General features: G+C 52.7%; 1 protein-coding gene across 1 annotated transcript in view; it reads right to left on the bottom strand.

The window, feature by feature from the left end:
- Positions 1-3,088: 3,088 nt before the first annotated feature.
- GPR139 (G protein-coupled receptor 139) overlaps positions 3,089-11,407 on the bottom strand; it is a 36,073-nt gene continuing 27,754 nt past the window's right edge. The window contains exon 2 of the mRNA XM_066272073.1: positions 3,089-4,026. Coding sequence (XP_066128170.1) covers positions 3,089-4,026 — 938 coding nt within the window. The remainder of the gene's footprint in view (positions 4,027-11,407) is intronic.

The raw sequence follows: 11,407 nt of genomic DNA, 5'->3' as shown, positions 1-11,407 counted from the left end.
GTCCTCATCCCTCCCGACCCCCCCCCCCCACATCCACCTGCTTTACTGGTGGAGAAAGACTTAGCTGTGTCAGATTTTTGAAGGGATTGAGTGTGGCTCCTTCCAGAAGACACTGCCCAGGTAGCTTTGGCTCTGCTGGGTTTTTAAAAAAAAATATGTTGCACTGACTTTAGAACATAATCTTTGGGTAAGACGAGACTCTACTGCAATGATCAAATAGAGGAAGGAATGAGGATCATCGGGACTCACAGGACCTAATATTGTACTGAGTAGGCAGGAGGGCTGTGGCTGACATTTAGGGCTTCCGGTGCAGTGGGACTTCTTTTTACTGGGCTCGTGCATCACGCAGTCCCTGTGAAAGGGTAGACCAGTCTTCTAATTAGAAACAAAAATGCCTGAGGAGGCCCTGGCTGGTTGGCTCAGCGGTAGAGTGTTGGCCTGGTGTGCAGGAGTCCTGGGTTCAATTCCCGGCCAGGGCACACAGGAGAAGCCCCCCTCTCCTTCCTCTCTGTCTCTCTCTTCCCCTCCCGCAGCCAAGGCTCCATTGGAGCAAAGTTGGCCCGGGTGCTGAGGATGGCTCTGTGGCCTCTGCCTCAGGTGCTAAAATGGCTCTGGATGCAACAGAGCAATGCCCCAATGGACAGAGCGTCGCCCCCTGGTGGGCATGCCGGGTGGATCCCGGTCGGGCGCATGCGGGAGTCTGTCTGACTGCCTCCCCGTTTCCAACTTCGGAAAAATGAAAAAAAAAAAATGCCTGAGGAACCAGGGAATCCAGGTAGACTATCTCCTTTTTGTTTGGTCATGAAGAATATTACCCAATTCCACAACTGTTCTGGAAGAAATGGAATCTAGGAGAGAAATAAAAAGGAACTCTAGTGTGTATTTTCCTTTTAAAACACATCACCAAAGTGTCCCTCGGTAAAGGACTGGATAAAGAAGAGGTGGTACATATATACATGGAACACTACTCAGTCATAAGAAATGATGACATGATGTCATTTATGACAACATAGATGCACCTTGATAACATTATACGGAGTGAAATAAGTAAATCAGAAAAAGCTAAGAACTATATGATTTCATACATGGGTGGGATATAAAACTGAGACTCACAGATAAAAGTGAAGTGGTTACCTGGGGAAGGGGGACATGGAGGAAGAGTGGGGGGAGAAGTAAAGAGGGACAAACAGGAGGTGATGGAAAGTGATCTGACTTTGGGTGATGGGCACACAACATAATCCACAGTTCCGATGCTATAGGAACGTTCACCTGAAACCTGCGTACTTTTATCAAATTTAATTTTCACCCCATGAAATGATTTTCTAAATAAAACAAAGAACACACACACACAGCTCACTGGATACATAAAAGCTAATATAGTCAAGCGTGTGCGCGCGTGCGCGTACGTTCGTAAGAGTGGTAATACCCGGGGAGCCTGCTACTCATCACCACCTCGAACTGTTCTTGCTTCAGACGGGCAAAAGGGAGAATGAAGAAATAAATGCACATTTTATCATTTTGCAAAGGATCTGGGTTAAATAGCTTCACCAAGAACGAGCACCACCCTTCTGTGCCGTGTGCAGTGAAGCGCAGACAAGCGGCCAACACGGGCCGCCCTCCACGTGGCTGCGGCAGCATCGGCGGCAGAGCGCCCCCCCCACGTGGCTGCGTCAGCATCGGCGGCAGAGCGCCCCCCCCCACGTGGCTGCGGCAGCATCTGCGGCAGAGCGCCCCCCCCACGTGGCTGCGGCAGCATCTGCGGCAGCGCGCCCCCCCACGTGGCTGCGGCAGCATCGGCGGCAGAGCGCCCCCCCCCACGTGGCTGCGGCAGCATCTGCGGCAGAGCGCCCCCCCCACGTGGCTGCGGCAGCATCTGCGGCAGCGCGCCCCCCCACGTGGCTGCGGCAGCATCGGCGGCAGCGCGCCCCCCCCACGTGGCTGCGGCAGCATCTGCGGCAGAGCGCCCCCCCCCACGTGGCTGCGGCAGCATCTGCGGCAGAGCGCCCCCCCCCCACGTGGCTGCGGCAGCATCGGCGGCAGCGCGGCCAGGCCAGCTAGACGGTGAGGCCGAGCGGAGGACGGCTCTGCGCACCTGGAGAGCTACACTTCCTGAAGTACAATTCGGGAGTCACCTCAAATCAAACAGTTTGGAGAGGGCTTTTCAAGTCATGGCAGAGTCGGCAACGCTGTGTGTCAAAGGCGTCTCGGGGAAGCTCGAGTGGTCCCACAACAAGAAGCTATTTGGACCCAAAGAACTGTACACAGCTGACACAGGACAGATCGAAACAGTGGCAAGAGTGGGCTTATTATTATTGTTTTTTTTTCTGGGCTCAAGAAATCCTCTTTTCCTCCCGTGCACCAGGCAGGGTCTTTGCTTTGGAGGAGATAGACAAAATTTATACGTCATGGCAAATAGAAAGACTGCATCTTAGACCCTAGGTCTGAGGGGCAGAGTGATGCGGGTTTAAAAACCTTTCCAGAGAAGCTCTGGCCAGAGTCTGGATGGGATTCAATACTACCCTGTCCTCACAGAGTCATTCGGTCGCTGGAGGTGCTTGCTAAGGCCGCTTCAAGTCCGAGGCCCTCTCTAGGACAAAGGGTCCCTTGAAAAAAAACCCCCAAATCGGACAGCATCGCTAGCTGCTGGGAAGAGAACAGGGAAGGAACGGATAACCTCAGCTCTGTGAAGGGCGGGGGTGGGGTGGGTGCTCAGGCTACGGTGCTACTGAGCTTGACACGTCACATAAATCACAGCGGCACCCAGTGACTGCGGATGGGGTTAAGGCTAAGTCCCAGACTATGTCACACACTTCTCTACTGGGTATCCTTAGGGGCCACAGGATGATGGCCTGACCCCCAAAGGCATCTTCAGACCGGTAGGCACCGTGGCTTTGCGACCATAACCGCGCAAAGGGAACAAGCGACTCGCGGTCTTCCTTCTTCTCTGCCACCTTCTGTCGTCTGCCAGTCCGAGAGTGGCTCAGTCTGTCTGCAGAGGGAGGAAGTCAAGGCAGCACAAGCTGGGCCACACTCCAATCTGGACATAGATCAGGCCGAGGCAGAAGATGCCAGACCTGGGTGGGGGGTGTCACGGGGTGACTCTCACAGCTTTTCCGTGTTTGTCATACTGGTACACCACCGTCTTCACACAGTGGGAGTTGGCCGGCGAGATCCAGGGGCTGCTGGTGATGGAAAAGTTGTGGTTGGTGTAGAACTGGACGGGCTGCTTCTGGCACTTGAAGAAGGCCTTGAGCGTGGCGGCCGCCATGGCGCGGAAGCGCTTGCTGATGAAGCAGTAGAGGAAGAAGTTGATGGCCGTGTTCAGGAGGGCCAGCATGTTGGCCACGTCCGACACCACGTGCACCAGCCAGCGGTTCCCGACGACGGGCGCCCCGTACAGGTGGTAGAGGATCATGACGATGCGGGGCGCCCAGAGGGCGGCGAAGATGGAGGTGATGGTGAACAGGATGGCGGTGGTCTTCCCCGTCGAGTAGCCTCGGAGGGGCAGGCTGGTCTTCCTGCGGAGCTTGTAGACGATGATGGAGTTCAGGACGAAGAAGATGGAGCAGGGCACCAGGTAGACGGTGAAGCAGTGGCCCCAGACGAGTGCGTGGTGCGCGGAGGTGCTGGTGTAGTCCTCCGTCCAGATGTTGGGCCACCAGTAGTAGGGGATGCTGGTCAGGAAGCAGGTGAGGTACACGCCCAGGATGACTCTGCGGGTGCGGGCGGGGTAGGAGACGGTGTGGTACCTGAGCGGGTGGCAGACGGCGATGTACCGGTCGACCGTCAGGGGCACGGTGATCCAGGTGGAGGTGTGGATGGAGGAGAACTCCAGCACTTCTATGATCTTGTCGGGCACCTGGGGCAGCTGCATGTGCAAGATGAAATCTTCCAGCAGGAAGTCCACAAACACAATGAAAAAGAGGACCAAGATGTCGGCCGCCGCCAGGGCCAAGAGGTAGTTGTAGGAGGACTTCTGCCGCCTGGCCACCAGCTGCGAGAGGATGATCACCGTCAGGATGTTCGCTGTGGAGAGAAGAGAGCTGCTTTATCTCTGGAGGAGGGTGACTTTGTGGGCTACACCAGGGCGCGGGTTTATTGGGGGTGCTCCCAGGAAAGCTGCAGGAACAGGACCACGGCTTTCCAGGGTTACTCTCTGCACCACACATAGCACCTCACATGAACATCTGGGTCCTGGTTTTGACCCAGTTTTATTCTCATATTGTTGTTTATTCTTTCTTCACACAGTCACGACAGGTCCTCACTGCAGACAGACAATGGGGGCTCAGAGAGCTTTAGGAACTTACTTAAGAGTCACACAGCAAGGGTGACAGAGACCACACCTGGATACTCTCATCCCAGATCCCATGATCTTTCTTTTGTCCAGCTGCATGGAGACTATGGGGCTCGAATGGCTTTTCTTGCTTTAGGAATTCAGGCAGGAGACTGGGCCAAACAACCTCCTAAGAACCTTTTTAGAAATTGGATTTCAGGTCTTTTCCTTTTTAAATAGGTTTAGAATCGAAGAAGCAGAGAAGATCATGACCTTCCAATTAATTTAAAGATAAATTATGATGATTATTCCCAAGCAGGTAATCTACACACATGATACACAATTAAAAAATAAAAACAGAGAAAAGTAAATTTTCTCTCCCATCTTGGTCTCCAACCACCCATGCATACCCTCCGTCAGGGCAATCACAGTTAATAAGTAACCCTGCTTACGTTTGTCCGTATAATATAGCTGAATAGAGTTTTTGCAGAGAGAGTAGCACTACATTATTTTCCTTGGGGTCAGATTTGTTTGCAAAATGCAGCCACATAATTTCTCATTAGTTCTGAAAACAAATGTCTCTTTGAATAACACACATCTGGAAAGTCAATAGGGACTTACTCTAGAATGCTATTCCGATGAATAATATCTGGATGTCATTGCACATATTTGTGCTCATTTACTCTCAGAGTCAACCCTGAATTTTGAACATTATTAATCCTATTTTGCAAACAAGGCTCTCAGAGAACTTATGTCCCTTGTCTGAACTCCAGTGACCATGCTGGAATCTAGAAATCTCTTTTTATCTTTTCTTATAAAATATTAAACAATATTTCACATATAAAAAATGTCTTGTAATATACACACCCTTGGGTACTCAAGTTAAACAAATTTTAACATTTTGTTATATTTGCTTCTGTGAGAGGAAGGGAGGCAGAGAGACTCCCGCATGTGCCCTGACTGGGAACCACCCATCAAGCCCACTAGGGGGCGATGCTCTGCCTATCTGGGGCACTGCTTCATTGTTCTGTTGCTCAGCAACAGAGCTCTTCTTAGTGCCTGAGGTGGAGACCATGGAGCCATCCTCAGCGCCCCAGGCCAACTTGCTCCAATCAAGCCATGGCTGCAGGAGGAGAAGAGAGAGAGAGAGACAGAGAGAAAGGGAAGGGGGAAGGCTGGAGAAGCAGACGGTTGCTGCTCCTGTGTGCTCTGACTGGAAATCAAACCCAGGACATCCACATGCCAGGCCAATGCTCTGCCACTGAGCCAACTGGCCAGGGTCACTTTTTTTTTTAATAAACAAAGAAACAACACTATAGATACAGTTGAAGTCCTCTTTTAAATTGCTGTAGGAGGGTATGGGGGCAAACTGGTGCAGGACAAAGACTTAACTTGGGGGGTGAGTGTACATTAAGGTGTATAGAGTTGTGTTGTAGCATCGGGCACCTGGAGACCGTATAATTACGTTAACCAGTGTCACCCCCATAAATCCAATTAAAAAAGAAATAAATGAATTAAAAAAATGAATTGCTGCAGTTCCATTTTTCCCTCCTTCTTTCTCTCTCTCCCTGGAGGCAGGCACAGGGCTGCATCTTCAGGACCGTGCTGTGTCCTTCTACTTTCTTCTTCACTAAAAAACATTACTTTTAAAATTGTTTATTTTATTGATTTTAGAGAGAGAGGAAGGGAGAGAGGGAGAGAGAGGAACATTGATCTGCTCCTGTATGTGCCCTGACTGGGGATCAAACCTCTGTGCTTGGGGAATGATGCTCTCACCAGCTGAACTGTCCGTCCAGGGCCTTTTACCTCCTTTTATACTGAATCTACCATCCAGCATGCTGCTTTTTATCCTCAACATTCGTTTCTGAGGCTTCTGTTGGTTGATACACACAGATCTGGTTCACCTGATTTAATGACTCTAGCATTCCATTGTGCAAACTTAGTGCAATTTATTTATTCATATGCATACATACACAGACATATCTCTACAATAGAGATCTACACACATGTTTGGATACGTGTAGAAATGTGTATATATCCAAATTCTTTTTTTTTTTCTGAAGCTGGAAATGGGGAGAGACAGTCAGACAGACTCCTGCAAGCGCCCGACCAGGATCCACCCGGCACGCCCACCAGGGGCAATGCTCTGCCCACCAGGGGGTGATGCTCTGCCCCTCCGGGGCATCGCCCTGCCGCAACCAGAGCCACTCTAGTGCCTGGGGAAGAGGCCAAGGAGCCATCCCCAGCGCCCGGGCCATCTTTGCTCCAATGGAGCCTTGGCTGCGGGAGGGGAAGAGAGAGACAGAGAGGAAGGAGAGGGGGAGGGGTGGAGAAGCAAATGGGTGCCTCTCCTATGTGCCCTGGCCGGGAATTGAACCTGGGTCCCCCGCACGCCAGGCCGATGCTCTACCGCTGAGCCAACCCGCCAGGGCCTCCAAATTCTTTAAAAACATTTCTGCCCCGCCTAATGAATGCTTTAGGTCAGGAAGTCATCAACTATATTGCGAGGCGTTCCTATTTGACATTTTCTTCAGTTCCTAGTACTTGCCTTTTCTTGAGCGACTAACCCGCAGACACTGAGTTTCCTATTTTTTTTCCCGTAGATCCCTCAGGGCACCATGAAGACACTTAGGAGATCCTTCGGACGAGACAGATGTGTGGGCGACCAAGGCCCACAGGGGGAAGAAACATGCCTGTGAACTGATTTTCTAGAGTAGGATTGAGAAGGTCGAGTTTTTAACTCCTAACTCTTGACATTCGCAGTTAATTCCCCACATCAAAACTCCTTTCCTTTCCACAGTGACATGCCCGCCCCCAACAACAACAACCACAACAACATAGTGGTGTTGACAGAATCTGTGCGTATTTACAATGGTGGGGGGAAGTGAAGAAATTCAAGTTGTCACTGCCTGAAATTCCCTTTCAGTTCTTCCCTCTCATTAAACAAAGAGTCTGTTGTTGTGGACACCCAGCCAGTCTTACCCAAGCAAGCCCCAGTGAATTTCGTGATCCAAACATCAGTGCTCCTGGAAAGCACATCCTGTCCGTCCGCGGTGTCGTTGGACAGGTTGACACTCCTGCGCGGTCCGGAGCCCACGTCTGGTGATTGCAAAGCTTCCTGGTTGTTTTCTCGGGGGAATTAGTTTCCTGCACTTTGCAGCGTGTGGGGGGAAGTGGCTGAGGGAACAGCACAGGCTGTCAGACCCCACCACAGAACGGTCACCTGCCAGGCACGGGTCAAGGTCTCCCAGGGGTATTGTCTGTGTCTGTGAGGACGAGAGGTCCCTGCAGACTCCTTGGGAGAGGCAGCTGGGAACAAAGCACTGACTGGGAGTTCTCACTTTATATCTCTTAGTTCCGCTCTGTTTCGTTTTCTTTTTTCTTTTTTTGTCTTTGAAGATTACCCCATGGTTCCTGGCTTGAGCCCAGATGTCGCTGGCTTGAGCAAGGGGTCACTGGCTTAGCTGGAGCCCCCACATCAAGGCACATATGAAGAGCAATCAATGAACAACTAAGGAGCCGCAACGACAAGTTGATGCTTCTCATCTCTCTCCCTTCCCGCCTGTCTGTTCCTGTCTGTCCCTTTCTCTCTCTCTTTCAAAAAAAAAAAAAAATCATGAATTTTTTTTTCTATTTTAGTTATAGTCACAGGATATTCATTCATGACTAAATAGTGCTTATTTTATTTTTTGGCCACCGCAGACCTTTGTTAAGCATCTTTGTATATTTCTATTAAATAAATTCCCCAAAGGAAAAGTGATAGTTTAATGGGTAACACATTATTTTTCCATCCGTCCCTCTTTTCTTTTTTTCTTTTCCCCAAAGGTAGCCAAGAGAATTTGTAAAGAAAAAAGAGCTCAAGTTGGAGCTGCCAAAGGATTTAGGCTTGACACCAGGCACTGTGTGACTGCCACGGCTGTACCATGAACAAGACCAGGTCACCGATACCTCCGAGTGGCTGGCCCATGCAGCTCCTCTGAAAAGGGCGGAGAGTTTCCTCACCTGAGCTGAGTCAGTCCCTGGGACGACATTCTGAACACCCGTTGTCTCTGCAGCCTAACTGATGTTCTCGTGGATTTCCAAGAGAGAGCCACTCCCCTCTTTCAGCCACGTCCCCAGTGACTGGAATGCGTCCTCCTTCCAGCTGCACGAGGAGGTCAGCCCCCGTGACCTGCAGACACCCATGACTCCCCGAGACCACGAGCTACCCCCCCCATGACCTCTCAGCTGCTCCGGGGACGTGTAGGTCAGACAGGGATCGGAGACTGAATTGCAGGGGGAGGGGGGACGATAGCATGGCCTCTTGGAAGCTATCGCTTCCCTCGCTGTGACCTGCTCCCCTCTGGGAGCGGAAGGGAGGGGACGAGGAAAGACGATGACGGCTGGACTCGGGGCTCAGTCTCTTCGGCGTCCGGATGGTGTCAGCAGGTGTCCAGGGGGTGCTGGTCTGAGGGCTCCTCCCAGGAGAGAGGCAGGGAAGGCTGTCTGTAGGGTCACTGTCCCCTGAGCGGTTCCAGCTGCAGACACCGCCCTGTTTCCCACTGTTACACTTGCTCCGGTGCGGGAACTTGGAACACGGAGTGTCTTTCCTGTAGCTGGTGATTTGGGGGCACAGAACAGACGGCAGGTGGAGATCGAACCGTGGGAGACACCTCTGGGTTAGCGTGGGTTCCGACACAGGCCCCCGGGTGCCCTTGATCAAGCCATTTTCCTTCCCAGGGTCTTGGTTCCCAGTTCCGCAAAATGGGCCAGTTGGTGGCAAAGCAATAACGATGAAGACAGTCATCGTGTCACACGTCCTAGTGCAGGTGAGTGAGGGTCTGACGGACAGGCGGGGCAATGAGCAGCACGTGCAAAGGCCAGGAGGTAGGAGAGAGGAGGGCCCCCACCCTGCTCACAGCGCGGTCGACTCTGTGTCGGGCCCTGAGCTCACGTCTGCACGTACAGGGAGTCTATTTCGTATCTAGAACATCCGATATGACCTGAGATTAAACATCCAGGGTAAATCCTTCCTAATAAAGTATGTCACGTTTCCATTCCCTCGTGTAGAGGAAAGAGGCGGAGGCCCCGGGGAAGGCTGAGAAGATGACTGAGCCTGGACACAAAGGGGTGAAACGTCGCTTTCAGTTCCCCCGCTCACGATACCTGTGACACGAGAACCGAGTTCACTGAACAACAATCGGAACGCTCATTAATGGGAGTTCCGTTTACGAAACACTTACTCTACGTGGCTCCCTGGGGAGAGGCTTGATTCGCATGGACTCTGACCCTCACAGGACATGAGGAGGGAGGTACTCTCCTCTCCCCCTTACAGAGATGGGAACACTGAGGCTCGCTGGGAGAGGGGCCTGTCTCCATCAGACATCAGGTCGGAGCCAGACCCAGGGCTCAGAACCAGCTCATCAGCCTCGGGGGCCCGCGCGAGACACCTGCCTGTCCATGTGCTTCTGCACGTAGCTCAAGGGAGCTGACCCCCAAGGAGAAGTGAACCGGTTTACTTTTTCCCTTCCTTTCCTTTTTTGTTTTTTAGATTTAAACAAACAGTGTGGGTCAGCTGGCACGAATGTGCCGTGAGAGAACGTGCAGAGGAGTGGTGAGGATACCCACCACTCCCAGCCCCCAGGGACCAGCGGGGGAGAGAGACAGTGAGTTCCTCTCTGCCCCTGAGGATTGAATTACTTTCTTGAAATCCAGGGCGTGTGACTGAGACCCTCTCCACTGCCCCTTCCGACATCGTGTGACATCCCGCTGACCGACTGTCCCTTATACTCGCCCCAGGGGCTCACTGGCAGTGCCATGCCCCCCCCTGCAGCTGGTGCCTGCCCTGCACACGGGATGCTCTCTGTTCTTGCTGTTTCGTAGCCCCAGGGGTGATGGTCATGGGGTGTCAGTGAACCCACGGGAAGCCAGAGGCTCCTGGGGTCTTCGTCTGAGTTCACTGGGGTGTCAGAGACGAACTGTGGCTCTGCTTGGGTCGTCTCTGTTTGAGTAAACATCTTCAGCTAGGCACCACCCCTCTGCCTCCCCAGTGGCTGCCAGGGGTGGGTATTTTAGCTGTGGTCAAATAGCTGATCAATTGTGCATATAAAACACAGCCTACACAAAGCCTTCATTTTCTGTTGCCCGTCTTTTTTCAGAAGAATGCAAGGAGGCTGGCACTCATTTATTCACTCAACAACCATCAACCGAGCCGCCCACCCTGCACCAGGCACTGGGCCAGAAACGGGACGTAGCAATGAACAGACACGCAGGTGGATGGAGGCCACATGGTGCTTACAATCTGTTTTGACGGAGTGTCATTCCGTTCTGCTACCTACTCGCTGTGTGGCCTTGGCCTTGTGTAAGCCACACACTTCTCTGGGCTGCCTTCTTTCATTCAGAAAGCGTGTGTCGTGTGCTGTGCACAGTGCTGAGGCGGGGGGTGAGGGGTGGGGTCTCTTTCGCCTCCAGGGAGACAGGCAGACAAGGGAAAAGAGGTCGCATGAACACGCAGCATGACCCAGGAGGCCCAGGCGTTCTCTTGGGCCCACAAAGAGGCAGTGGCCACGCTGCTCCACACCGGAACCAGGAAGGGCCGCGCAGGGTCGTGACGGAGGCGACAGGAGAGGGGCACTCCCAGATTCCGCAGTGGCGCGAGCCACGGGGCCCCATCTGTCTTTCCATCCTGAGGGTGTCTCTTTTGTGGAGACCTCTTCCTAGGGGCAGCTGTCGCCCTGCAGCCAAGGTCACATGCAAATGGCAGCCGTCAGTGGTTGACGCTGCACCCCAGTATGAGCTCTGCATCGCACTGTCCCCAACTCAGAGGAGGAAAAGGCAATCACGTGGGATGACAAGGGGGAAAACACGAGCTCTTATAGACAAACGTTTCAGAGTGTGTTGTCGGGGTTCCTCTACCTGCCCAGACACAGCCAGAGCAGACCTCCACCATAATGACCAGCACTCGGAAGCTTCAAGAGGCGGGTCAGGGGCTCCCGGGGTCATCCCAGAGAGACCAGTGGCCAAGAGTACAGCTGTGGGGGCCGGGCTGCGAGGGTTCAGACCCGCGTTGGCCGCTCTGCTCTGGGCAGCTGACTTCCCTTTCCCGTGCCTCAGTTTACTCACCTGTGGAAAGCATGATGACATGGCGTCCACCAC

This window comes from Saccopteryx bilineata, chromosome 4 (assembly GCF_036850765.1).
Source record: "Saccopteryx bilineata isolate mSacBil1 chromosome 4, mSacBil1_pri_phased_curated, whole genome shotgun sequence".
NCBI lineage: Eukaryota > Metazoa > Chordata > Mammalia > Chiroptera > Emballonuridae > Saccopteryx > Saccopteryx bilineata.
The sequence above is the reverse complement of the archived record's forward strand: the minus strand, read 5'-3'. Positions and strand labels throughout refer to the sequence as shown.